Raw genomic sequence first — 23,777 nt, 5'->3', positions numbered from 1 at the left:
ACGGGTTTGTTGCGGGTAGGTCTTGCTTGACCAATCTCATTTCCTTGTACGACCAGGTGACCTATCAGCTGGACAAGGGAGAGGAGATTGATGTTATGTGTCATATATCTTGACTTCAAAAAAGCCTTCGATCTGGTATCCCACGATCACCTCTTGGCCAAAGTAGCCAGTTGTGGCTTTGGGTCCACCATGGTCTGCTGGCTGGGAAATTGGCTCCATTGTCAGACCCAGAGGGTAGTAATTGATGGAAGTCAATCATCATGGTGCCCTGTGACCAGTGGGGTCCCCCAAGGCTCTGTCCTTGGACCCACATTGTTCAACATCTTCATTAATGATGTGGACATTGGAGTCAGAAGCAGACTGGCCAAGTTTGCCGATGACACCAAACTTTGGGGCAAAGCATCCGCACCAGAAGACGGGGACGATCCAGGCTGATCTGGACAGGCTCAGCAGATGGGCGGATGAGAACCTGATGGTATTTAACACTGAAAAGTGCAAGGTTCTCCACCTTGGGAGGAAAAACCTGCAGCATCCTTATAGGCTTGTCAGTCCTACGCTGGCTAGCACTACAGAAGAAAGAGACTGGGGGGTCATCGTTGACCATAAGATGAACATGAGCCTGCAATGCGATGCTGCGGCTAGTAAAGCAACCAAAATGCTGGCTTGCATCCTTAGATGCTTCTCAAGCAAATCCTGGAACATCATTCTCCCCTTGTACTCGGCCTTGGTGAGGCCACAGCTGGAGTACTGCATCCAGTTTTGGGCTCCACAATTCAAAAAGGATATGGAGAAGCTTGAGAGAGTCCAGAGAAGAGCCACGTGCATGATCAGAGGTCAGGAAAACAGACCTTACGACAACAAGCTGAAAGCCATGGGGCTCTTTAGCCTACCCATTTCAGGCTGGACATAAGGAATAACTTCTTTACTGTCCGAGCCCCCAAGGTCTGGAATAGCTTGCCATAGGAGCTGGTTGAAGCACCTACATTGAACACCTTCAAGAGTAAATTGGATGCTTATCTTGCTGGGATCCTATGACCCCAGCTGACTTCCTGCCCTTCAGGCAGGGGGCTGGACTCGATGATCTTCTGAGGTCCCTTCCAGGCCTAATGTCTTATGAAATCTATGAAATTCTTTGAAGGGTCATGCTCCCAGAAGTGGCTGCTCTTACTCTTCTGAATTATGGAGCACCATGGCTCCACTTCCCTGGTCTTGCCTTTGATTCCACTACTAGAATACAGTATCTAGGAAAGTAGTCATAAACTTGTATATCTGTGCTGAGACTGGAGTTGGGTAGCTTTTTAATAGGTATAGAATCATAGAAAGTTAGGGTTGGAAGGGACCTCAGGAGGTCATCTAGTCAAACCCCCTTCTCAAAGCAGGACCATTCCCAACTAGATTATCCCAGCCAAGGTTTGTCTAGCTGAGTCTTAAAGACCTCCAAGGATGGAGATTCTACCACCTCTCTGGGTAGTCTGTTCCAGTGCTTTGCTACCCTCCTGCTGATTTTTTTTTTTGTTTTTTTTTGTTTTTTTTTTGTTTTTGTTTTTTGGGGTTTTTTTCCTAATACCTAATGTAAATTTCCCTTGCCACAACGTGAGATCATTGCTCCTTGGTCTGTCATTTGCCACCACTGAGAACAGTCTAGCTCAGGGGTTGGCAACATTTTTTGGGCACAGTGCCAAAAATACCTGCAACATCAACTTGTAAGATGTTGTTGTCATGCCAGGGGCAGACGGCATGGGAGCCGTGAGGGGCCCGATCCTTATTGTGGCAGTGCAGCCCCAGACCCTTTCCCTGCTGTCTGCCCCAAGGCGTGTGTGCCAAGCAAAATGCCTTCACATGTCATGCTCTGGCAGCCGGGGGTTGCCTACCCCTGGTCCAGCTTTTTGGAACCACCCTTCAGGTAGCTGAAGGCTGCTATTAAATCCCCCCTCTGTCTTCTTCTCTTCTCTAGACTAAATAAGCCCAGTTCCCTCAGTGCATAAGTCACATTCCAGCCCCCTAACCATTTTTGTTGCCTTCCACTGGACTCTCTCCAATTTTTCCATATCCTTTTGTAGTGGGGGGCCCAAATCTGGACACAGTACTCTGAATAGGGGAGAAGAATCACTTCCCTTGATCTGCTGGCATTGCTCCTACTAATGCAGCCCAGTATGTCACTAACCTTTGCAACAAGAGCACACTGGTTGCTCATATTCAGCTTACTGTCCACTGTAACTCCCAGGTCCTTTTCTACGGAGCTGCTGCTTAGCCGGTTAGTCCCCAACCTGTACTAGTGCATGTGGGATTGCTCTGTCCTAAGTGCAGGACTTGTCATTCTTGAATCTCATGAGATTTCTTTTGTTCCAATCCTCCAATTTATTGAGGTCTCTCTGAATCCTAGCCCTACTCTCCAGCATATCTACTACTCCCCCAGCTTGGTGTCATCTGCAAGCTTGTTGAGGGTGCACTCAATGCCATCTTCCAGGTCATTGTTGAAGATATTGAAGGTATGGTAATTCCTACCTATTTGCCTACAAAAAACGGAAAAGTCCATCCTGGAACTGACAGCATGTTAGGATTAAGAAGAAGATTGCCTTTGTGCATGGTCTGACTTCGTTGCCACACATCTGGACTTGAACCTGTGCAGTCTCTTTTTTTCAAAGTGGAGGCAAAATGCCAGCGCGCTATAAAAGATCTGTGTCCAATCAAGAGTTACATGGATGCTCTAGGGACTAATGGTGTTTATTCTTGTCCATGTAGTTAATCCAACTCTTATCCTGGCTAGGACAGAAGTGGTAAAATATATTTTTTTTCATCCAATAACTTTCCAGTCTGATTTAATATACTAGAAAACTACTGAATGAAGACCTCCACCTAAAACCACCATTGAACCTAGGCTTCATACTACCCTTATGGGTGATGTTGGCATGGATGCCTATCACACTTTGTTTTCTGGTCTCCCTGTGTTCATCTGCCTCTTGTTTTAGCCTTGAATTGCAAGTTTCTTGGAATGAAGCCTTTATTTGTTTTTTCTGTACTGTTTTATGACGGAGTTGTGAAGTGCATGCTGCCCATGCTGTCCGCCAGAAACGTGCTAGTGTGGTGGTGAACCTGTAAGCTTATTGGTGGGTAGCACTAGGAAGTTGCATTACTTCTGCTTCAGTACATAGTGTTGGCATCACCCACTTTGCTACAGTATTCCCTATCATGATCAAAGCAGTAGTAGGCACTAGGCAGGTCCTCCATGTCCTGCCTAAATCTAGTCTCACTGTCACTAAAGCTGAGTTTCTAACACCAAAGAACTGATTCTAGCAACAGTTTGAGTTGTAAGCATCTGTCAACTTCTTCTGGCCTGGGCTATTTGCCTCTTGGGCTGTTATCCAGTAGAATCTGTTCCTGGAGGTACCAACTGTAAGAGAGGTATGTTGGAAGAAAGACTAAAAAATACATATCTCAATTTCCATCTAGAAAAGGAGGAATAAAGTAGAACAGAAGACGAATGGAATGGGGCAAGGGTGGGAACCAACACTGGTTATATTGATTTATGATCTGACTTCTGAAAGTCATGTTGTTGCATTTCCCATGTAAACTAGCATGCTAAAATATAGCAATATCTTTTCTTAACCTGATGGCAAAAAATTATATCATCGTGCACTGAATTGTCACAAATCTATTTGAGTGCCTGCAGTACTTCAACCCAGCTGAGATGCTGCAGAGCTGGGTTGAAGTAATGTGCTGCTGCTGCTCCTGGTAAAGCCCAGGGTTGTTGTGGTTGGTTGGTTTTTTTTGGGGGGGTGGGGGGTGTGTGTTTGTTTTTTTTTTTTAAACATCTGCAAGCAGCCTTTGGGCTTAACATGGTAAGGCTGCCCTAATGGACTGCCCTGACCCTGAAGATCCTGACATGCTTGAGTTCAAAAATCCGATTTGTCAGGTAAATTATAAACAATGATGCTTTTGATATAGGTGGGGGTTATAAACATGTTCAGAAAATCACTCCATCCATCAAAAAATGGATAAGTAAGACTTAATCCCCTGGTTTCCTCAAACTTTAAAAGATGTTAAGGCTTCCAGTCACCTCTGTTTTATTATAAAAATGTAACTCTGCCTTTTATGCTGTGATGGGACTACTTTTAGTAAGATTGTGCCTCCAACATTTCCTAAAACCTGGAGGCAAGTGTGGAAGAGATGCTAGGAAACTCTTGATTTCTACAGAAAGAGTGGAGGGTGGAAAGGAGTATTTACAGCTTCAGTATCTAACTTATGATTTACCAGCTTTATGTTTTGTTGAGAAATCCCTCTTTGCGTGTGTGTTTAATTCCTCCTCCTTCCCCCTGCCAGATTTTAGAATGGATTGAGGGGAAAGAGAGAAACATAAGAGCCCTGCTGTCTACAATGCACACAGTCTTATGGGCTGGGGAGACTAAATGGAAACCTGTTAGCATGGCAGATCTTGTAACTCCAGAACAAGTGAAAAAGATCTATCGGAGGGCAGTGCTTGTTGTTCATCCCGACAAAGTAAGTATGTTTGTTTTTTCTGTTTCTGTCTAAAACTTTCACATGATAACCAATTGCAAATGAAAGATTAGCATAAGATGTTAATGCTTAACTAATGCAAACCATTCAGTAACAAAACTTATGCAATTTGACTGAATCTTAACTCTTGAAAGGCTAACCCCTTTTAAATGAACCTCCTCATGTGGCCTCCCTCTCCCCCCCCCCCCCCCAGTTCATACTGGGTACAAACTTTTTCAAGATGTGAGAGTGTTCATACGTAAGGCTCTGGTTCATTCTTACTTTAAGCCAAATGATCTGATAATGTACCTGACTTTGTCTATATTATTAGCATTTATCATACTGCCTCGAAGCATTAATTTATGATGGAAATTATGTTGGAGGAACTTGTTTAAGGGATTTCTTTTCTCTTCTCTAAATGGGAAGGATCTCAGCCCAAGCTGTCAGTCTGACAGTAGACATGAGGTTCAAATTTGCCACGTTGCACTCGTGCTGGCAGCCTGTAAAAGCTAGAGAGGTTATGCTTCCTGTTTTGAGAGCACAGAAGCTTGGAGGTTTCCTCCAACATTGGGCTTACAGCAATAGGGTTGAGATGGGGCAGATTGCAGTTCACACGCCCATCTTCGAAGTGAGGCTTCGAGGACAAGGCTGCTGCTTCTATTCTTGCATATAAGAGAGGCCAGTTTAGCAACCTTGCTCAAACTTGAAGCTTAAAACCCACATTCTTTCCTTGGGGGTGCAGGGCTCTTTGCTCTGAGGAACCTTAGTATGCTGAAAGGCTGTAGAGAAGCTGAAAGGCCACAAAACTTGTTCAGTTGTAGATGGAGAGCCATCTCATAAAGGCGGGCAGTTCTCTTCAAAGAGCAGCTCTTCAGGTATTTAAGTAAATGGCTAACTGCTTAAACAAGTTGGCTTAAATGACGATTGTACATACAGTTTGTGTCTTACTTACTATTTTGTTTGTCTTCTAGGCTACAGGGCAGCCATATGAACAGTATGCAAAGATGATATTCATGGAGCTTAATGATGCCTGGTCAGAATTTGAAAACCAGGGTCAAAAACCCCTGTATTGAGATACTGTCTCAGTCTCTGCTGCGGATCTGTGCTAATGCTTGTATAGTCTCTTGTCACAACTCTTGAGATTTTCACAGATAAACCAAATTCAGGCTGAAAATTCTGAAGCTGAGAGAATAACCTGTGAGCCTAATACTTATCAGGGAGAACAAAACTGAGGTTTCCTCATAATTGTAATGAGAATCCTGAAAGCACAGAGGAATTCTTGCCACGATTCCTAATGGGAGTCACATAGCTACAGTTTCTTCTAAAACCCAGGGTTTTTCTTTTTAGAATAAGGTTAGGGTGAAGGGAGGAATGTTTTTTGGGGTGGGAGGGAAGGTGGAATTGTCCTGTTTCAGACATGTAAAATGAAAAAGTCAGCTGTATCTTAGATGATTTGAAAGACAACAGTGCAATTGGGCCCACTTAACAAGGATAAGGATCCAACTGTCGGCTCAGATTTTGGAATAGAGATTTTCCAAACTTAATTGCTCCAATCCAATGATTTGCTTCAAAGTGCATCTCTAACTGCTTGTATGATTATCCTTGAATAAAGCAGGGCTGAGCACTGGATAACACTATGGCAACTTATGGCTGTTTAAAGCATAGTACTGTGCTAAACTTCATATTAGAACTACAACAAGGCAGCAAAATGGCTATAGCATTGAGTAATTCGAATTAGACAAGCAAGTATTTGACATTGTCCTTGTCTGAATAAGCTCAAAACGTCTTGTTTGGGAAATAGTGAATTGAGTATGCGCAGAAGAGGATTCCACACCTGTAAAAGTGAATGTGCACTGCACTTTCTAAGATGCACTTAATATTTTAAATAAAGTGTCAGTCATGGTGCTCTAGGAAATTCCTAGATTAGTTGGTTTCCTCTGTGAATGTTAAGACTCTTAATCCATGTACATCCCTCTGGTTTTATTCAATCCAGCCAACTGTTCAAAGTTTTCCAGAGCACTTGGGCAAAAGCTCTTGACTGGTTACATTTCTGTTACAGCTTTGTTTGGTAAGACCCTAGCGTGCGAGGTCGTCCAGGTCCGTGTGGAATTTGTCTGGTCCTTGAGCTACTGAGAGTGACATCTGCTAATTTTTAAAGCTGTATTGGTCCAAAGCAATAACTTCGAGAGGCATCTGTGATTTAAAGTAGAAGTCTTGTAACCTCGTTACAAGACCAATTTTATGCTTTCACCTAGGATCTCTTATTTTCTCCCCTTGTAGAGCAACTAAAACAACGGTTTGATTGTTTGTTTGTTTGTTTTAAACCAGTGCTTCGTATCTGCTTTAACTTTGACAGTGCGGTTTATGCAGAGGATGGGCAGCAAGGCTTCCTTCAATATTGATTCAGTAACAAGAAGGGTCTATATCTGGTGTGAAAATCTCTGTAAAATGTGTGTTTTTAAAGACAATCCACTCTTTGTTTATGAAACCTACATTTTAATTTTCTAGTGGCAAAACTTTTACTGCAAAGACAGCATGTCGGAGTACACTGCTTTCTGTATGAAGTCATCTTTTTGTTGTATTGGTCCATTATTTATTACTGTTAACTGACAATGCGACACCACCAAACAGGTCTCAATTTTATATAAAAGACCTTCAGATGTTCAAGATAACAGTAACAAACTGGATGTTATTTACTAACATATTATGAAATGTTTTGATCCAGTATGTGCTTGTCTTATTTAAAAGATAATTGGAATGTGAATCATGTTCCTGTGACTTGTTGATTTACTTTGTTTCTCATTCGCGTTTGTAGATCTTGTGACCTATGCCTATATAATAAAAGATCTCATTCATGTAACGTACATTTTTTTTTTTTTTTTTTTTTTTTTTTTAAATATATGATGAAAATGACACTGGCTTTGTATCAAGTCTGTCATGGCAAATGGCTCTGGAGAACTCAAATGTCCACACAATACAAACCTTCATTAAACTTTATATAATCTAGCAGAAGGAATCCTACCCAACTAAATTTTGATTATTTACCATTCCCAATGTTTTTATGGATGCATGAAAGTATTAGGACATATGTATCTCAGAATTAGTTAACTATAAAATGTTTCTTGTCATCTGGTAGTGACGGAGCTTATCAATGTTCAGATTTACTGTTTGACTAAATTATTGTAATATTTTTTTGTAAATATAGTATATACTCAATGAAATGTGACTGGTCTAAACCATTTGTATATATATGTATTAAAAAGCTCAAATTAATAAATTTGGGTATCCTTTCTGTGCTTGTAAAGAGGGAATATATACCCAGGCTGATATTTTTTTAAACTGAGTTTTGAGGGGGAGGGGAGGATTTAAAACGGCAAATGTTTCTGTAGTGGGGGATTTACTGATGTCAAATAGAAATGTTTTCTGCACGATTTCATAGTGATTGAGCTGTATGCTTTTTATTGTCCCTAAAGTGCAATATATATTCCTGAAAGTGCCTCGTGCTAGCTGGAGAAACAAATGAACAGTGGCGCTTCTAAGAGTCTTGTGCTTCTAAGAGTCTTATGCTTCGAGTTATATTTCATTAAAAGCAAACAAGCTGAAGTAGGAGGCTAAGCTACTTGGGCATTTACATTTAGGAAGGCAAAAATACCTCTAATATAAGTGCATGTTTGCAAAAGTGTGGGTGGGGGTGGGGAAGGGGGTGTTGCATACAGAACGCTCTTCTATGTAGTAACTTTAAAGGGAAAAAAAAAACCCCACTTTGTCCAAAACTGGCCTTAAATTGCAAATTCTTCTATTTATACCAGTGGTCTTTTTAAGGGAGCTGCATAATATTAGCACTGATAGGTGTAGAAACATGATTTCAAAGAAACCCAAAGAATTCATAGTATCAAAAATATTCTGCTCTGTTGCAAAGTAGTCATTAAAGACCACAATAGAAGAAGTGCTCTACGTTTCTTGAACATGAAAAAGTGAAAGCTAAGAGCTGGTATTTTCTGAGGGGTACCTTTTAAGACCACTGTCTTACAATACTCTGTGTGTATGTCTCAAATCAGGACCTGCATTTCTCTTTTTCTTTTCTTTTAATTTGCTATGATTTTTAGCAGGTAACTAGTGAGCCCCCCCCCCCCCCCCCCCAAAAAAACAAAAAAAACAAAAACCAAAAAAAAAAACGTATTTAAAACTCGGTGTCTGACTTGTAAAAGGACTGCATAAAGCAAACAGAATATAAAAGCAGGTCTTCAACTAGCTTTGTCTGGCCTGGGAGAGGTCTAACTTATTCAGTGATGGTTGTAGTACTTATTGCAGATGCTACCTACTTTGCCTTTAGTTATTGCCACTGTTTGCTACTTCAAAAAGGCTTAGCATATTAAAGAATTGTTGTTAATTTTAATCCACCATTCCTAGTGCCTAATAAAGATCTAATTTAAATAAAGCATAAAATCATAGAAAATTAGGTTTGGAAGGAACCTCAGGAGGTCATCTAATCCAACCCCCTGCTCAAAGCAGGACTATCCACAACTAGATCATTTCAACCAAGACTTTGTCTAGCCATGCCATAAAAACCTCTAAGGATGGAAATTCTACAACTTCCCGAGGTAGCCTGTTCCAGTGTTTTACTGCCCTCCTAGTGAGAGAGTTTTTTCCTAATATCTAACCTAAACTTCCCTTGCTGCAACTTGAGATCACTGCTCCTTGTCCTGTCATCTGCCACCACTGAGAACAGTCCAGCTCCATCCTGTTTGGAAACACTGTTCAGGTAGTTGAAGGCTGTTATTAAGTCCCCCCTCAGTCTTCTCTTTGCCACATTAAATTAGCTGTTTCCTCAGTTTCTTCTCAGAAATCATATGCCCCAGCCCTCTAACCATTTTTGTTGCCCTCTGCAGGACTCTCTCCAATTTGTTCACATCCTTTCTGTAGCAGGGAACCAAACTGGACACAGTACTCCAGATGTGGCATCACCCATGCTGAATAGAGGGGAAGAATCACATCCCTCGAACAGCTGGCAACATTCCTACTAATGCAGCCCAGTTTGCCTTCTTTCCAATAAGGGCATATTACTGGCTCATATTCAGCTTGTCCACAGTAACCCTGCAGGTCCTTTTTTGTAGAGCTGCTGTTTAGCCAGTCAGGCCCCAGCCTGTACCAGTGCATGGGATTGTTCAGTCATAAGTGCAGGACTTTACACTTTGTCCTTATTGAACCTAATGAGACTTCTTTAGTCAGGCTCTATTCTAAACCACTGGACCACCCTTGTCCACAGTGTTTTTTTAGACCTCAAATGTTTTCCTATTGCTAAATAAATTGTTAGCATTGGAAGAGGCCATGCAGAGAGGTTGAGGAATCTCTATGCTTGAAAGTTTAAGTACAGGTTAGACAGCTGCTTGAGAGAGATAGTTAAACCAGGGCTGATCTTGTCTTGAGAGAAGGGTTGCAGTAGGTGACCTCCTGGAGTTCCTTCCAATGAAAAACTATTTGTCCCACTTTCTATTTCCTGTCATCTAGCTAATTTTCAATCCATGAAGGGACATTCCCTCTAATCCCATGATTGTTTAGGCAAATAAAACGGAAAGAATTATGAGAAAAGGAATTGAAAATGAAATGGAAAATATCATCATTCCCTTACCTATGTCCCTGGTGTGCTCTCACTATGGATGCTGCATGCAGTTCTAGTGATTTCAGAACAGAGAGTGGTGATGTGTAGGGAGTGCACCCCCTGACAGCGCTGGTGCACCCCCAGCCAGCTGCACTCGCTGCTCAGGCAATGGCCAGGGGGCGCAGGAAGGAGTGCCGATGTCCCCCTGCGAGCGCCAGCTGGGGAGTGGGATGGGGGCAGGCAGTAGTGCCGTGGCTGCTTCGCGATCGGCTGTGGGGGGACCCCCAGTCAGCGAGATTGCTGACTGGTTGCTCGCAGGATATGTTGTTGCCCCCCCCACCCCGACTAAGGTGGCACCAGTCGACCATGAGAACAGATGTATACTGGAACTAGAAAAGGGACACAGGAGGGCAACAACGATGATCAGAACAACTTCTGCATGAGGAGGCACTAGATCTCTTCAGCTCAGAAATTAGACTGGGTGGGGGATATGATAAAGATCTATGAAATCACAGGCAGCCTGGAGAAAAATGAATAGGAAACTATGACTCCTAGTAGAAGAACTAGGGGACCCTAGATGGAATCATCAGGCAGCAGATTTAAGAGAAAAGGAAGTACTTCACTTCCTCTGGCAAGGAGAGTCTATTGTCCTAAGATGCGGTGGGGATACACAGTGAATTGGTGTTTGCAAATGTATGGCAAGGAGGATCCCTATGACAGCTAGGGACTGGGGAGCAGGGCTGATGTGGGACAGATCCCACTGCTCAGGGGTGGATGGGGGAGTGCACTTGCACCCCCTGCCCCGTTTGATTCCTGCTCCACCCAAAGATTAACACCAACTGCCTGGGAGCGGTGACAGCATTTCCAGTCAGGCAGCAGCTTGAGGGTGTCAACCGACTCCATGGATTATTCTAATCTACCTGCTTCCTTCCTAACTCTTCCTTCCACAGGTGTTAACCACCCTTTCTTTTTTCTAGTGGCCTGGATGTCCCACCCATGTTCTGCCCTGCAGCTGTCTGGTCTCTCCTGGTCAGGAAGCTCCTCTTTCACAGCCCTGCAGACTACACTGGGTTTAACTCATTCCAATGAAGCTCTATTGGTTTTTGTTTCAATCTTAAACTGCATAATGCGGCCCAGGGTCCACTCCCATTACTAGGGCTATTGACTTATTTTTAACTGCAGAAAAACAGGTGGTGTTTTATAGGGGACAAGGCATCTGCTCCCCCTCTTCAAAATCCTAGCTCTGCCCATGCTGCTGTTGCTCCTGATGCTGTTCCTCTGGCTGCAGCCTCCCTGGCTAGCCCCAAAGTTTCATGGGTTGGCATCCACAGGCTTTCTCGATTCATGCAGGGGGCAGTGGGTGCTGTCCAATGTGATCTGATCTGTGTCCCCTTCTGGATTCCTTGTTACTAACCTATGACCTCAGTCACCTCCCTTCCTGTTTTCTTTTCAGTTGTCCCAAGTAGGGTTGCCAACCCTCCTGGACTGGCCAGGAATCTACTGGAATTGGCATTGATCTCCTAGTGACTTGTGAAAGCAATCTGGGAGATTTTAATAGGATATTTCGACGCTGCATTGTTACGTTGGGAAAAAAAAATTCCCGGAATAGCTCCAGTCAGAGTTGGCAACCTTAGTCCCAAGTAATCAACTGATGTGTCCCCAGTGGCCTCCCTTAAAGGATGGGCCCGTGACCCCACAGCACATCAAATAGGCCCTGACTGGGCACTGGTGAAAGTGGCTGGGCCCAGGCCAGAGATGTGGGTTTTTCAGAAAGTTTTGAGTGCTCCAAACAGAGCACGATCTGATTTGGCATGTTTATCTGACCTACATTTAGTAAACAAAACTAAAAAAGTACCCCATGTTTGATTAGGAAAAAAACTAAACACAGCACACTGAATGTGGTTTAAATGTTATAGTCAAACAAATTCAAAGCTTTATATATCGCAAAAAAAATATTATTGGAATGCTTGTAAAAACATAAAGACAATACACCAGGGGTAGGCAACGTTTTTTGGCAGGAGTGCCGAAAATCCCCACAATGCCTACCTTGGAAGGTGCCAGAGTGCTGGCATGCCAGAAAAACTAAATGAGGGCAGGGGGTACAGGGCAGGATGCCCCGCTTGTGCCCCTTGCCCCCCACCCAAAGCCCCTGCCTCCCAGCCCTACTGCCCCTTGCCCCCCACCCCGGGTTCTGTGGCTGTCCCAGAACCTGGGCCAGCTGCAAACATCCGCTGCCTCTCCACCCTGGCCCTGGCCCCAGCTGCCTGCCAGCCCCAGCCCCGGCCCTAGACTCTGGGGGGGCAGCACACACTGGCAATGCTCTCCTCTGTGCTGCCCTCGTTGCCTCTGCAGAGCATTGGCACCCGGCCGGCAGGGCACAGCAGGGGGTGCAGAAAGCTGCCTGCTCCCAGCTCCCCTGCCACACTTACCCTGCGTGCATAGGAGCAGTGCAGGGTTGTGCCCCTCACGGCTGCCCTGCTTGCAGGGGAAGTGTGGCAAGGCAGCGGGGAGCTGGGAGCAGGCAGCTTTCTGCATCCCCTGCTGTGCCCTGCTGCCACCCCGGCACAATAGCATGCACTACCCTAGCATTGTTTGTTTAAATTTAAGGGAAAAAACCCCAAAGGCACTGAAAACTGTTGACACTAATTTTAGCACACCCAAAGAACTGCGCACGATCGGCCGTGCCTTGACCTGCACAGCCAACGAAGTGAATTCAGAACTCGATTTTTGGTTTGGATTATTATAGGAGCGTATTTCCCCTCCTGTTTACAACTCAATAAAACATACACCTACTCTCTCTCCCACTTCCTAGGGATAACCACCTGAAAAACATTCATTATAACTTTGAAACTGCCAAGCTTGCTGAATATTGGTACCCATTCCTTGTTACCGATGAGTTTTATAAAACAGGACTCCTCTTTCCATCGGTTGACTCCTCTGTAAAGTCCTATGAAACCCGAACTCGCATTTCCACCCAGGAGAACTTTTACCACCTTTTCGCTGACGCCTGATGAAGGGTGCTGGTGCCCAGAAGTTTTGCAATTAAAGTTTTTTTTTTGGCAAAAAAATCGTGTTGGTGTCCTAAAAGAGATCATCTCTACCACGAGTCCTGATTGCCTTTTCCTCTAGACCAATACGGCTACAACCCGGATCCCCGGTTTTTATGAAACCATGCACGCATTTTTAGAAATGGAAAACTTCCCACGGGAAAATAAGAGCATTGGAAAACTTTCCGGCCCAAGCCCTTGCTCGGAGCCAGCAGGGCGCCCCAGAGGGGCTGTCGAGGAGCCGGCGGCGCTGACACGCGGCTCGGCGAAGGCACCCAGCACAGGCTGTGACGCGCTGAGGCTGGAACGCGACCACACCCTCAGTGGGGCGGGGCTCTGGCCACGTGACGCGGGGCGGGGCTTGCGCCGGAAGCAGGAAGTGGCCGTTGGTGCCGCCGCTGCCGTTTCTTCAGCCCGCGCTGCCCGGTGCCGCGGAAAAGTCCCTTTCCCCCGGAAACATGGCGGGGGTGAAAGGTACAGTCCCGGCCCTGCTCCTCTCCCCGGCTCCCTCGAGCAGCGGCGGGGAGCGGGGCTCGGGCTCACAGCGCCTCCTCCTCTCGCCCCGCAGCCCTGGTCGCGTTGTCCTTCAGCGGCGCCATCGGCCTGACCTTCCTCATGCTGGGCTGCGCCTTGGAGCTCTACAGGTAACCGCGGCGCCGCCGCCGCCCGCCCCCGCACCCGCCCCCTGCAGCACTCGTGGCTGCCGGGGCCCGTCGCAGGGCTGGGAGGGGCGGCCCCAGCTCACCTCACCTCACCTCACCTCGCGCAGCCCCCTGCTCTAACCCTAACTCTGCGCTTGCCAGGAAGGAGAGCCTAAAACTTAAGCACTTGCAAGGGAGGTCAGTGACAACAATAATGAGCACTTGCGAGGAAAGTCCAAAACTTCTCCAGAGCCTGTTCCAGTGCCTGGCCCTGCTCCGAGTCAGAAGGTTTCTCCTGATGTCCCCCCTCAATTTCCCCCGCTGAAGCATGAGGCCGCTGCGCCTAGTCCTGCCCCCTATGGCCCCCCGACTGTCTGCATCCTCAAGGGAATCCAGGTATTTGAAGGCTGTCATCAAAGCCTCCCCTCAATCTTCTCTTCTCCAGGCTAGATAACCCTAGTTCTTTCAGCCTTTCCTCACAAGTCCCCCAAGTCCTGCCTCATCCCCGCAGGCTGTGTGAAACGGCTCCTTGGGCCCGGTGCTTGATGCCACTGAGCGAGAAGGTATTTAATTGTCTGCTTGTTTCTTTTTTTTTTTCCTATGCCGCTCCATCCAAAACGGGCCCAGGGCACCTTTATAAGAAAATCCGCCACGTGTGGAACCCCGTATTTGCACAGATAGGATTTTTGGGTGGCTCTGTGATGTGATTAACTCCGTACTCTCAAGTGTCGAAATCCTACTGTCCTAGAGCACCGACTCTGGGTAACGATGCTACAGGCAACCCCTGCTTAGTGCTTTTAATTGGTTCCTGGAAGACTGAGCTTTTAAGTGGAAATAACATTAAGAAAAATCAAAAGTTTTTGACGAACCAAGATGGCGACCATGAGTGTTTATAACGAAACTCACTGAGCACTAAGTGGGATCAGGTATCAATACAAAGCAAGCATTATAGTGAAATAGCACTGAGCAAAACAGCGTTAAGCGGGGGTTGCCTGTATATGGATATGGCACTTAAATATTTTTTATTAAAATCCCCAAATTGAATGGAATAAAACTTTTTTCTTTAAAAAAGAAGAAAAGAAACAAAAATAAACTGGAGCATGCACGTAGTCTCCAGATGCAATATAATTTTGTTAAGTCTCTTTAATTTTACGAAAAATCTCTAGCACTATTTTTAATTGGTGTTTTGTTGATATAACTCTAACGTGACTCTGAAAAAAAGAAGGAAATTTGCATCTGACTTGCACAAACTGTACTAATGATCAAATGTGAGTAATTATAAACACCATTTGAGAAATTTAGCATTGCAAGATTATATAAACATACTTGAAAACTTGATTAAGATTTAAGAATGAGTGATAAATACACACTTTTCTGTTAGTGATTGCAGAGAAACATCAAGCATGCTTACAGATTCATTGATCTTTGATGATCAGAAGAAATTAATTTAATTTCAGTTATTTGATACAGATACAGGCTTGATCTTACAAAGATGCACGCGCTTAATTCTTTGCATTTGAAAGTCTTAGTGCAATGCCTCTTAAATCTTTTTAGACTCAAGGCAGTCCTTAGAAAATGCCATATTTTTTGACTATGGAACAGCAGGAGAGCAGTGGTGTTGCCAAAAACAGAAAGACCACAGCAGGTTAGAAAGTTTTTGACACTATGGATTCCTGTTTGAAATCACTAGATTTATCTTGTGGATCATGTGCAAAGCTAATAGTGTTTATGTTGCGCAGCACCATTAAAGGATCTCATGGCAACCCCACGGTGCTGCGGCACCCTGGTTGAGAATCACTGCCTTAGTTAAATCAGTAGACTACTTGTATGTGTAAGGCTCTGTTGGATTAGGGCCACTGTAATTATGGAAGTCTTGTTTTCTCTTCGAAGACATAAAGTAGTCTGTCTGATTTGATTACTGTGTGAAATGTAACTTTGTTTTCTTATTGGGGGCTTTTTCTCCCACAGGGTCTACTGGCCATTATTTGTCTTGATATTTTACATCATATGTCCTATACCTCACTTCATTGCAAAAAGAATAAGCGATGACACGGATGCAGCCAGTAGCGCCTGCAGAGAACTGGCATATTTCTTCACGACTGGAATTGTTGTTTCTGCCTTTGGATTTCCTATCATCCTTGCACGTGTTCAAGTAGTAAGTTCTGTTGACTTGTTCTCATTTTAAGAAACAAAACCACTGCATATTTGTTGATGGGCTTTTATATCCAAGCCTACTTGAAATGATGGTATCTTTAGCTCAGTTCTTGGAGTCACTTTTGTTTGTAAGCTTCTATGTTCATTCCTTATTATCTTTAAGTTTGTCTGTCTAGTGCTATATCTGGAATCTGACCAGAATTTTTGATAGTGGCTCTGCTGAAATTAATAAACAGCTTGTATTGCTTCCTGCCTTGCCTATTGCAACTTCCTCATTCTTTTTAAATGTCTTGTTTCTACAGTTAGAGAGACCCAAACATCTGTGATCAGAATGTGTTATTGCCTAATGAAATAGGCCATGGGCCTATAACTGCTCGCCTTGTTTTCAAAATATTCTGTGCGTTTGCTGTCTCCTGCCTTATCCACCCACTAGCTGCATTCTTCTCTGTTCCATACCTGATAGCATTTTTGCTGCCTCCACATACAATTTTTTTTTCTTTTTGGCTCCTAATGCACTGTTTTCTTTTAATATTGTTTTACAATGCTTTGTTTTTGCCTAAGCCTTCTAAAGTATTTTCTACAGTTGTGTGTGAGGTCCTGTATAAAATGTTGTATTAAATATTTTAGATTTGACAGTAGGCAAAATCACAAATGTCCACAAGAGGGTACTCTCATCCCTAGAAATAGACCAAAAGGTAATGTATTTGTAAGATTGTATGAGATTGGATCCAGCAAGCTATTGAAATTTTAACATCGCAAATTACGGTTAATGGTTATTCCTTGCATTTGTTTGTTGAAATATTTTATAGTTGAGAGCACTGAGTATGGCAATCTTTTAAGAATGAATTATATTATTTGTTTGCTTTACCAAGAGGGTTCTGCTTTAAGATGTCTGTTTTGTTCTAATAGCTAGTATGTTAAAAAGGCTGACTAATAAGGGAAAAATGTATAAGTACTGCACTAGTCATTTCAGTGGTTGCTAATCAAATAATGTAACCAGTTTTTTTTTTTCTTGTAGTTTACATTATGCTTTTAGCACTCTTATGTAGTATTTCATTTAGCTTACCTAATGCATACAAATAATACAGACCTGTATATACAGATTAACCAATGCAGGTTTTTCTTATTTTCTTTTTATCTTGTGTTTCAGATCATGTGGGGAGCCTGTGGTCTTGTCCTAGCTGGCAATGCAGTAATTTTCCTTACCATTCTAGGCTTCTTCCTTGTGTTTGGTAGGGGAGATGACTTCAGCTGGGAACAGTGGTAGGACATAACTGTGCTGCTGCTAAACAGAGCACATTGTGTGTGTGTACATATTGTGTATATGTTTTTGTGCATGTCAGAATGTATGTGTGTGCATGCACATAGCCTTGCACTATCAGAACATAATACACTTTTTATACTTTTATGTCAACCACAGGGGGAAGAGCCCTCTGACAGCTTTTTTTTTTTTTAATATGTACAGAGTAAGCTATAACTATAATGGCTAAATCTGTCCCCAGATATGTTTACATAATAATGTGAACCATTTTATTCATTTTCACAATATATGCATTATTAACAATATTTTTAAATATAGTAGTGCTGTTGATATGTGCTGGAAATCAGCCAACATGTCTGGTATTTTTTACAGCATAATCAAAATACTTATTAGTTACATGGCTTCTCTGACTTGATTGACTTCGGCTTTGACTAGGAATGGAACAAATAGCTGTAATTTTCAGTAGTTTGTTGTCTCAAGAATTCAGACAAAGTCAAATCTACATAATGGCCATTGTCAACCCTCTTTCCTGATCCACAGTAAGGAGAGGGGGGTGGAAAACAATGCCTGTTTAGGGGGGCTGCCTTCACATTTCTCTAAGCTTTGGGGCTCTCCATGGCATTAAGGTTCATTGTGTAACACGTTACACTGAGCAGCCCACTTCTGCAAGTCAGGGAATATCAGCTTGGGTCTTGCCCCTTTTCCCCATTTTTATTCAATGTTCAACAAATGAAGGTTAAAAAAAAAAAAAAAAAAAAGTTTTCATTCCTGTTCTCCCAATAATTGTTGGTGGATGTGGGGGGAGGGGTGTGTCAAATCTAATAGTATATTTTTATACCTCTTACCATGTTAAGAACTGACATTTCTTATTTGTTGAAAAATTAGATATAAGAACTGGCATCAAGAAATGTATAATTAGTATGCATTGAACAACTCTAGTCTTGTGTGTGAAATGCCTGAATTATAAAGAAATTAATTAGTCCAGTTGGAGATCAATAATACAGTGGGAACTGTAGGATTTGGTATCTTTGTTCTTGTCACTTTAAAAATATATTTACTCAAACTGTTTTTTGTATGAAAAGGTAATCGCATTCCAATGTTATAGCATATTTTTAAATGCTGTTATTTTATTAAGCATTTGTCCATTTGTACCTTATTATATTAGCAAATTTTACTACGACACTGAGATAGCAAATCTTTCATATTGGAAAGGAAGCATTTAATTATGCGGAGGTTTATTCTGCTACAAACCTAACCTCAGAAAGCCAATATAAAATAGTTTGGTACCTCTGAAAATGTGCAAGGAAATAGTTGCTCTAATTTATTCTGTCATGCAAGTATAGGCTTAGCAAACATTGACCTCTGCACTTTGAAGTAAGAAACTGAATGGTTAGGTTGGGCAGATATTTTAGTAGCAAATTGAGACTGAGTAACTTCTCTGCCTGCATATTTACAGCTTAGTTCATAAGGAAACGTTGTCTGCCCATTAAGGACTAACTGTGAAAGTGTGGAGAACAGTTGTTGATTTTAAAGAGTTTGGTATAAAAATCTAAGACAGTGGTGCTCAACCTTTTTGTCCAGTGGGCCAGATTGGCAGTGCCTGGTTCTTCTGTGGGCCAGATGCAGCTGATGGACCCTGGTTCTTCTGTGGGCCAGATGTGGCTGATGGGTTATGGAGAGGGCTGAGAGGTAGCCCAGCCCCAATCTAGCCATGTGGTGGATGGGGATTTGGCCCAGTCCCACAGGGGGAAGGGGACATGACAGCCGCACTGTAGGGAGAGGTTGGGCTTGGCCCTCGACCTGGCTGGGCAGGAGGGAAGAAGGCATGCTTCGGCCCCAAACTAGTCCTGCAGGGAGTGGGGATGTGGCCCTGTGAGAGGAAAGGGGCATGGCTTGGTCCCAACCTGGCCATGCAGAGGGAAGGGGGTGTGGCCAAGCCCCGATCTGGCCATGCAGGAGGAGGGTCATGGCCTGGCTCCCACCCACCGAGTAGGGTTTGGGATTTTGGCATTGGGAAGGGGTAGCAGTATTAGCTGCCACTGCTTCCCTGCTGCCAGATTTCCCAACCCTTGGCAGCCCTGCAGACTGGATTCCAAGGCTCTGCAGGCCGCATTTGGTCTGCGGGCTGGAGGTTGAGCATCCCGATTTAAGATAATGCTGTTCTGCTTTACGTGTGTGTTGACATCCCGAATATGCTTTTCCAAAACTGGTGCCCTACAAACTGAAGTCCTGTGGATTTCCACATTAATTCAGGGTTTGAAAACTAACTCATAGTATGTTAGTCTTCTGAAATGGTGGATCTTTTAGTTTATCTTTTTGTCAGTGGGGAAAAAGTAAATTGAAATAATTTTGAAACGCAACTAATGCAGTGCACTAAAATATTAATTTACTGATAGAAAAAAATGTTTACCATATTTCAGTTGTGTTTTGTGTTTAAACAAACTGTCACTGTATCTTGCAAGTTGAGAGATCAATTTGATGTAAGCTTCTGTAGCAGTGAGGAATGGAGGCAACATCTGTTGCTGTTGAATTTCAGACTAATGTGTGTCTGAAATGGTTATTGTGAAGTACTTGCCTTTGAGCAAATTTTACTTTTCCTGGCTTCTTCAAAATGGTTATTTCTTGTCTTTACTGCATAATATTTAGCAGAAAAATATTTGCAAAGATGTCAGACGTCATCAGATGTTCTTATTCCTGCCTTTTAAATCAAGGCTGCCGTCCTGTAGGTAAACTTTTTTTTAACCATACTGATGCATGATTTTAATGTAGAATCTGAGTAGTTTAAAGCATTATTTAGGACAATTATCTGTTCAAATAACTGGTTGAGATGTTTGCTGCAAAGTCATTCTCAGTTGATGGGCTTTGCCTGGATTTTGAAGAAGAAATCTTGTATATCATTAACTGCTGTCATTTCGCTGTGCCATTTATTGAGTAAGTGTAGTTGAAAATGGAGTCTAAGTGCACAAGCTTGCCAAGTATCTAAACTTAGCATTGCTATCCAAGTAAATTCAGTGAAGCAAAGTTTAATAAGTAAGTGCTTATTTAAAGGTTTAAATTTCACACTTGGTGTTTTACAATTTGGTGTTTTTTACACAAGACAGGGATGCACTAAACGATTGCATAGCTTACCAAATTAGAGCTACAAAAAAACCTGTTTGAGGCGGTGTAGAAAATTGTATTTAAGTTTGAATAAAAGAATGAGAAAGCAATAAATTAAAAAAAAATTTTTTTTTTTTGGAATAGGCAGTAGCTCCAGGTTAGCAAGCAGATTTCAGTTAATTAGCACCAGTAACAAATGTTTAAGGAAGAAAAGAAAAACTGGTCCTGAAGAGATGGCTCTAAGCTTTGACTTTTTTTTTTTTTTTCCTGTGAATGCTGTTCTGATGGGTGCATCTCATATTGGTAGATACATACTGACAAAGAAAAGCAATATTTTTTTTCTCCTGAAAATTAAGTGCATTAAATTTAATATTTATTTTCAGGCAGTTATCATCAGTTTTTTCCATTTCAAGTTGAAATTTTGTTGTTATTTCAAATTAATACGTATAGCTTAAATCTTGCTATTTTCTTTTGGCCTCCACAAGGTAAACTTGTTTGAGTGAATCTTCAGCTAAGTTTCCACAGGAGGGGAGAAGTAGCCTTCAGTTAATTTGTAAGGAGCTGTATCTGTTCACAAGATTCTGCAGTAACAGGCACACTGTAACTGTCTGTCAGCATTTATTTACTACAGTATCCTTCTTATAGCTTTTCTACATGACAGTGAACATGTATCCAAAGTGCCTTAGCCTCAAGATTATTGTAGTTTGGAGAAGGCATTAACAGAAAAACAACACTATATATTTTGCAATCAGTTAAAAAAAAATCACATTGTATAAATCTTTACTGTTGACTAATCACCTCTTCTGTATTTTTAAAATACAGCACAGCTTTTGTAACTTTTGTAAACACTATTTGTATTTTCCATAATTGCCTGGTAACTGAAATCATGAAGTATTAAAACATTTGTAATTTAAAACATGCTGTTTTTTTCCAAGTTGTCTAATAAAAACTGCTTAAATGTAACTTATACTGAAATTTTTCTCTTTCTTTTGTTAGTTTGGATTTGAATGTTTTAACTGTGTTTCCCTTTCTATTAAATGCAAGGGAAACACTATAGTTTGCATTATGATGGAGCCAATGCACCGGTAGTGGTAAGTGTTTATGGGGTCAAGGTATGGTGGAACAAGGTTTAGAGCCCATAATCTCATTCAGATAAGAGCAGTTACTGTTGCATGGTAATGCTTTCCACCTAGACTAGAATATGTTTTGAAGTGATTCTGTATGCATCCTAGCAGCACTTAACCAGTGAACCAGTTTTAAGGATGAACAAATAGGGATTGTCTATCTATGGGTGCCTAAGATTTTATGATTACTGAATACCAGACGGGTCCAGAGGCCATTAGGTCATCAAAGGTGGACTCCTGTTTTCTCCTTTTGCATTGTGTTTGCCAGGTGTTTTGCATTTGTCAGAGCCAGCTTTGAGGTCCTTGGAGGTGCATGTACTGACCCTGGAAGATAAGAAATATAATCATTTCTGCAATTAAACTTCATTGCAAATTCTGGGGTGCTATTGTCAAGGCTTTTTCCTAGTCTTGGGAGACCTCTGCTGGAACAAAACTCTACATATTTGGCACAAGGGAAAATCTTTACTCAAGACTGTAACCTCAACACCCACTGAAGAACTCATGCAGAAGATATCCTTGCACATATTTCCCCATACGGAAAAGACTTCAGTCAGCATTCAAGCCTGACTTCTCTTCAAGCCACACTTCCCTTCTGAGAACCCACACTGAAAATCCTTATCTATAAATAGATAAGGGATGGAGCCTGTATTCAGCACCAATCTGCTGTTGGTGCCAGAGGACCCATGTGGCTAGGAGTCTCTGTACATCAAGTGCCAGAGTCTTCAGCTGCATGTTGGACCATGTTACAACCTTATAAATGTCTTGTGTGAGAGAAATTTCACTCAGAACTTGAACTTGATGGTTCATCAATAAGTCCACACGGGCTATATGTGTACTGATTGTGAATAAGTTTAGTGTCAGCTCAACACTTGTTAGGCATCTGACAACCTATGGAAAACACCCTGTAAAACATGCTGCAGGGAAGTAGAGCTTCAGTGGGATTTCAGATCTTACCAAGTGATGGAAGCCCCATATAGGCAAACCCTGTTAAAAGAAGAAGGGTTCTGACTGCTGTCTTTGGGCTATACACAGTGCAAGGAAAGAGCTTGCTGAGTCTCTTGTTGTCCTTGGATTCACAGTGGACAGCAGGTAGTCAAAGTGTTCTCTGTCATGTAGCCAGGATTTTATATTAGTTTTACACTGGCTTCTTCCTTCATTTTGATAGCCTTTAAAGATCTAAATTTTTGTCATCTCTCAATAGCTAATCAGGACTGCCTTTTTTCATGTGGCACTTTGCCATCTGGAATGCCTTTGTTGTCTGTCTCTGAACTCCAAAGGGTGGATAATTAGGAGCATGTCATACCTGTGGACCTTTAAACCCCTCATTTGGTTGCTTTTAAAACATAATGAAAGAATGATTTATTTAAGTAATCCTGTTTTTGGTAGGCAGTAGTTGGTGTGAAAGGGCAGCTGTTTGGTCTTTTCGGCCAATAGTGGCTGAATGATAATGGAGGTTTTTAATGTTTATTTTGAAACATTTTCTTTGAACAGATTAAGTTCCAGTGAGAACTATAAGCCTTAGCCAAACCATACATGAAAACCATATATACTACACTCTTACTTTGTTTTTAATGTTGTGCATTATAGCATATATGCATGACTTAATAGTTCATAATGATTTAGTGGGACAATGCCTTGCTGCATAAACACATGGAGGTGGTTGAGTTTTTTCATCTGAAATGTAGCACCTAGTTTTTGCATACTTGATTTTTCAATTTTAATATTGCTGTCATTGATGCTTCCTGTTGCATCTGAAATTACTTGTCTTGGTACCTCCTGACCCTACCCCGTCCTACTGAGGGTAAGTATTTAATCTGACTATCATTTGTTGAAGCTCAAACTTTAGTTTCTTACCTGTCTGTCAGCTAGGCAAACACCAGTTGACTACTTAACACTACAGTGGCCTGGTGGCGCAGAGGTTCTGGTTTTAAGCATCTTGCTGCAGACTCTGGCATAAGTTCTGGACTTGCACTGATGGACATCTCCACTTAACCCAGCTACAGATTAAACTTTTAATAAGTGTCTGCTTGCATAATTAAAACCATGTTGTTGTCTTGTGGGCTGTTGGCTGGAGAAACCTCTGTGTTTTCACCACGTTGGCCTAATGGATCACCTAGGCTCAGATACACCTTTGACCTTGTTTGACTCTGCTAATTGACCATATCTTCATTAAGTAGAATTTGTTGCCTGGACTTAGCCAACACCATTTTCCCTATTCACTACATCCAGACCCAAGCAGTTTATTGGTAGCTGATTCAATAAAGCACGTGTCTTGGGTCTGATTGCACAGCCAGTTGACTGGTTCATCCCCCCCTGGCCTCCCAAGTCTCATTCTAGTGCGAGATGAACTTGCTCCTA

The 23,777-nt window shown here is 42.4% G+C and overlaps 2 protein-coding genes across 10 annotated transcripts in view; both read left to right on the top strand.

Moving 5' to 3' along the window:
- Positions 1-7,396, top strand: part of DNAJC6 (DnaJ heat shock protein family (Hsp40) member C6) — a 102,911-nt gene extending 95,515 nt beyond the window's left edge. For 3 of the 4 annotated variants that reach the window (XM_025212541.1, XM_006030876.3, XM_025212540.1), the window contains 2 exons: positions 4,321-4,497; positions 5,466-5,600. In XM_025212541.1, coding sequence (XP_025068326.1) covers positions 4,321-4,497; positions 5,466-5,567 — 279 coding nt within the window. In that variant the 3' untranslated portion in view covers positions 5,568-5,600. Of the gene's footprint in view, positions 1-4,320; positions 4,498-5,465 lie in introns of all 4 variants that reach the window. The other variant, XM_025212539.1, reaches the window with a different exon arrangement.
- A 6,096-nt stretch (positions 7,397-13,492) lies between these two features.
- LEPROT overlaps positions 13,493-23,777 on the top strand; it is a 38,880-nt gene continuing 28,595 nt past the window's right edge. For 2 of the 6 annotated variants that reach the window (XM_025212557.1, XM_025212554.1), the window contains exons 1-4: positions 13,493-13,614; positions 13,709-13,784; positions 15,750-15,936; positions 17,086-17,198. In XM_025212557.1, the coding sequence (XP_025068342.1) occupies positions 13,599-13,614; positions 13,709-13,784; positions 15,750-15,936; positions 17,086-17,198 (392 nt within the window). In that variant the 5' untranslated portion in view covers positions 13,493-13,598. Of the gene's footprint in view, positions 13,615-13,708; positions 13,785-15,749; positions 15,937-17,085; positions 21,263-23,777 lie in introns of those variants that run through there. The other 4 variants (XM_025212553.1, XM_025212556.1, XM_025212552.1 and 1 more) reach the window with 4 other exon arrangements.

The sequence above is a fragment of the Alligator sinensis genome, unplaced genomic scaffold, assembly GCF_000455745.1.
Source record: "Alligator sinensis unplaced genomic scaffold, ASM45574v1 scaffold982_1, whole genome shotgun sequence".
Taxonomy (NCBI): Eukaryota; Metazoa; Chordata; order Crocodylia; family Alligatoridae; genus Alligator; species Alligator sinensis.
This window is presented reverse-complemented; position numbering and strand designations above follow the sequence as displayed.